Source organism: Blastomyces gilchristii, assembly GCF_000003855.2.
Source record: "Blastomyces gilchristii SLH14081 genomic scaffold supercont1.27, whole genome shotgun sequence".
Classification (NCBI taxonomy): domain Eukaryota; kingdom Fungi; phylum Ascomycota; class Eurotiomycetes; order Onygenales; family Ajellomycetaceae; genus Blastomyces; species Blastomyces gilchristii.
The window spans coordinates 673,454-678,073 of NW_003101655.1; the positions used below are offsets into that span (position 1 = coordinate 673,454).

The 4,620-nt window shown below is 31.3% G+C and overlaps 1 protein-coding gene across 1 annotated transcript; it reads left to right on the plus strand.

The window, feature by feature from the left end:
• Positions 1–3,652: 3,652 nt before the first annotated feature.
• On the plus strand, positions 3,653–4,229 carry BDBG_17850 (uncharacterized protein; the record flags this gene model as incomplete). The annotated part of the gene is made up of 2 exons (XM_031725482.1): positions 3,653–3,845; positions 4,077–4,229. 2 exons carry the CDS (start codon positions 3,653–3,655, stop codon positions 4,187–4,189), a joined length of 306 nt encoding a protein of 101 aa, XP_031580991.1. The 3' UTR covers positions 4,190–4,229.
• Between the last annotated feature and the right edge of the window lie 391 nt (positions 4,230–4,620).

Consider the following 4,620-nt stretch of genomic DNA (forward strand, 5'->3'; position numbering starts at 1 on the left):
TCTTTTTCAATCTCTTGAAAAATGAATATCATTCTGAATGCTGAAGCGAAGTCACTGAAGTGATTCTTACAAAACCTAATAGAAAAACTTCAATTCCTAAGTCATATAGAGTAATATCTCTATTAAACTGTCTAGAAAAGGTTTTGAAAAAGATAATAGCTACTCAACTATCTTTTATAAGCTCTATTAATAACTCTCTTTTATTCAGTGAATAAATGAAAGATAGAAAACAATGTTCTGCAATTGACACTGTTCTCTCAGTTGTTCATGATATTCAAATAACAAAGTATGAAGATCTGGTCTCAACTGCAGTTTTTATTGATATAAAAGAAGCATTTGATCATGTTTCAAAGTCAAAGTTAATTCAGACTTTGAAGATGTTAAAACTGTCACTTTCTCTAATAAAATGAGTTAACTGTTTTATGTCTAAAAGAATCATATAACTTTTCTTTGATAGAATGAAATAAGAAAAGACTGAGATAAAAATAGAAGTGCTGCAAGAATCTCCAATCTCACTCATTTTATTTGCAATATACACTGCATATCAATCCAGAGATAGAAATATGAAAATAGTGCAATCTCTGAGTTATGTAGATGATATTGATCTAGTCTACAGCTCAAAAACTATCAAAGAGAATTTGAAAGTGATTGAAAAAGCTGCAAAGAAAATCTTTGTCAGAGCAGATATCAATCAAATTCAATTTGATATGAATAAAACTAAGTTAATTCATTTCTTTTCTAGATTCAATGAGAAAGAACTATCTCTAACTCTTTTAAATAGAGAGATTAAACCCAGTTTAAATGTCAAATGATTAGAAGTATGGTTAAACTCTAAGTTGAATTTTAAATATCATATTCAACAAAGAACTGTCAAGGCAGAAAGACTACTGAACAGCATTATCAGACTATCAAATACAGAGAGAGGTCTATTCTTCCAGGCTATGAGACAGTTATATATAGCCTGTATTACTTTAGTAGCTGATTATGAAGTTTAAGTTTGATGAAATAATCAAGGAAATTTCACTGAACTCTTTCAAAGTCTGCAAAGCAGAGCTTTGAGAAGAATTCTGAGAGCATTTAAATCATCTTCTATTAAAGCAATGAAAATTGAAGCTTCAATTCTTCCTTCTGCTATTAGATTTGAAAAGGCCTGTATAAACTATGCTCTGAGAGTTATAAAGATGAGCTCAAATCATATAATCAGAGAAAGAGTCTCTTCCTCATTTTCATTAGTTAACTCTGGAAATGAACTGGATTGAAATAGATTTCTTGATTGAAATGAAAATAATTCTTCAAAGAAAATGTCTTCTCAACTGTACAGACTATGATCACTGATTAAAAATCAATTTTCTTCTTTAAATGTTGAAAAAGTTGATCATGAGAAGTTATCTCTCTGAAGAGAAAAGCCTGAATCTCTTATAGACTTGTAAATAAGTGAACTATCTAAAGAGAAAGAATATGAACAGCATTTGAAGAGAATTTCTACAATCAATATAAAAGACTCTATTCTGATTTATTCAGATGACTCAAAAAATGAGAATTTGAATAGATTAGGTGCAGGCATTGCTTATACTGAAGATAATATTAATTTTATCTCAGATTTATGAAATTTAGGCTGTGAATCTGAAGTCTTTGATGCTGAACTATTTATAATAGTGAAAGCTTTCAAACTTATTGAAATAAAATCTCATAAAAGAGAAAATAGTTTGAAAGAGATATGAATATTCTCTGATAGTCAAGCTGCTTTAAAAAGACTTAGAAATAGTCAGATTCATAATGATCAAATGAATCTTGAACTGATCTTAAACTTCATTTTAAAAATTCAAAAGAGAAGAATATCAAAGCTGATAATTCATCTGCACTGAGTTCCTGCTCATATGAATATTCATGATAATGAATTGGCTGATTCAGCTGCAAAAAAAGGTTCAGAATTAAGCAGATCTATTTAAAAAATTGTGTCCTGGTCTTTTATAAAGAGAAAAATAAAAGAATCTTGTTTAGACAAGTGAAATGAAAGCTGGCAGAAACAAAAGAAGAGTATACATTATTCAAGATTTGAAACAAAACCCAAGTGGAAATCTTGTTCAATTAAATGTAAAAAGAAAATATTCTCATCTATAATACAGCTGAAATTAGAATATGGCTATTTCAAATCTTATATACAAAGATTTGATGATAGATTTAATTCAATAGAATCCTCATTCTGCAATGCAAATGAGAATTCTGAGCATATTATAATGCACTGTGCAGTATATAATAGTCTCAGAGTCAGATTGAAAGAGAAGTATGATCTAAATCAATTAAATATGAGATTCTTATTCTCAACTGAGACAGGAATTAAATACTTAATAGACTTTCTATCAGAAACTCAAGCAGCTACAAGAAAATGGCTGAATTCAGAAATATCTGAATATGAAGAGGAGGAAATTGATCAGATATAGTCTGTTAAAACAGCTATATACTATCTTTCAATAATTTGTTTCACTACAGTCTCTTGTTATTTTACTTTACTTTTTGCTTTCTATTCTTTTCTATCTATCTATTTAATGTGTCTATCTTTAAGACTGTGTTCTCTTTTCTTTTATCATGTCAAATGGTTTCAAAGTATCAGAAGATGTTAAAATACTGCAATTTGTAAACAGTTTTTGTATTCTGGGCTGGAATTTTCTGATTTTGCATATCTGAAATTGGTGAATGTATAATAGTTAACTTTATAGATATAGGAAAAACCCTGAGAACTTTTAGTTCTCAGGTAGATGTCATAGTCTCTGACTGCATACATCTATAATTGAAGAATAATAATAATAATAATAAAAAGAAAGATCAATGCTGGCAGTTCATGCCAACCATGTTACATTAGAGGAAGATTCAGAAGATAACTATGACAATGCCCTGATGAAACAGGGAAAAGATTAGCTCCTGTTTAAATTTGCAAACAGGAGCTTGAAGAGGTCGGATGACAATGATTTGAAGAGAAAATGACAATGAATGCAATTCTTGTGTCAGGAAAAAGAGGTTATACACTACTGAACGCCACCAACATCATATTACTACAATATTTCTCATCATCATCAGCTTACTACAACACTTGTCTAATACTCGCTTATGCTAGCTCTCTTGGCTCACACATATATTTTACTATAAATAGCTCTATCTTTTGTATGAAATAGATATATTAGATAGTATACAGATAATATAACAAGCAGATCTTGATACACATAAGATTCATATGTCTCCAACATATTCATCTGTGACACCTATTTCAACAGTTATGAGCCCAGTAAGCAGCATCTGAAGAGAAGCATGATACACTGATCTCAATTCTCATTCAAATTTGACAACAATCATTTGAACTGAGATGATTGATTCTCATTTGTATACAGTACAATCTACTCAACTGTTATATCTGATTCATGATCTCAATCCTCATTCAAACTAATAACTATCATTCAAACTGAGACAATAGATTCTCACTTGTATACATTTCAATATACTCAACTGTTATACACCCTGAATTCTGATCATATCTATTCTCAAATACTTGAACCAATTCCTCAATTCATTCAATATAACTGATATGACAGACAAGACAATGTCTAGTGCAACTGTACACCTTAGCATTCCTGAAGATTGTGAACTTTGATACAAGCATATGCTAGAATATGCAAAGAACAAGAAGGTATCAGACTTCATCAATCTTGACAAACCTGATATCTTCTCTGAACTAGAAGAACCTCTGCAACCCGAGTGTTCAGAAGAAGCCACTGCAGAGGCCAAGATAGTATATGACATCAAGATCACTGCGTGGAAAATCAAATATATGAAATATGAGAAATTGAATGAAGGTATGACAAAGATATGAGATGTCATATGGAGAACAGTGGATGCCACAGAGCTATGACATGTACACAGCAAGAATGATGATGTAAATGACATTATCTGTTCATTAAGAGATCATCTCTTCTTCACAACCGCGGACTATCAAGATAATGTGAGAACCTGATATCATGATCTCTGCAAAGCACTGAAAAACAGAGGTATAGAGAAGTGATTAAATGACTGATCACTCATCAAAGATGATATCAAAGAGGCGGATATAGCTGAACAGTTCAACTTGAAGAAAGACTTCTTAAATGTGAATCTAGCTATTGATGCAGGTTATACACAAGCATGGACTAAGAATATCTGATGTGATAAAGATGTCATATCTTTGATAGAGTTAGTTAAGGACTTCAAGAAACAGTATAGAGAAATGAGTATTCTCAAAGAAGATAAACCTATGAACTTCACTACTCTTAATGAAAGACCTCAGCAATCATCATCAGCGACATTTGAAAACTGCATCTGCAGAGCCCGTCACCGATACGCCCAGTGCTACTATCTCAATTCATCAAGGAAGCCACCTGGATGAAAGAAAAATGGGGAGAAGAGAACTCAGATCAATCAAGCTCTTAAAAATCAAGGATTGAAGAGATGTATTGATTGTGTGATATCTAGAGAATCATCCATGAATACAGATATGATAGATGTCAATGAAGCAGTTCTAGAAGGAATGATTCTGAAGCAATCAGTTCCTCAATCTATCAATCATCAATCTATCAATCATCAATCTATCAATCA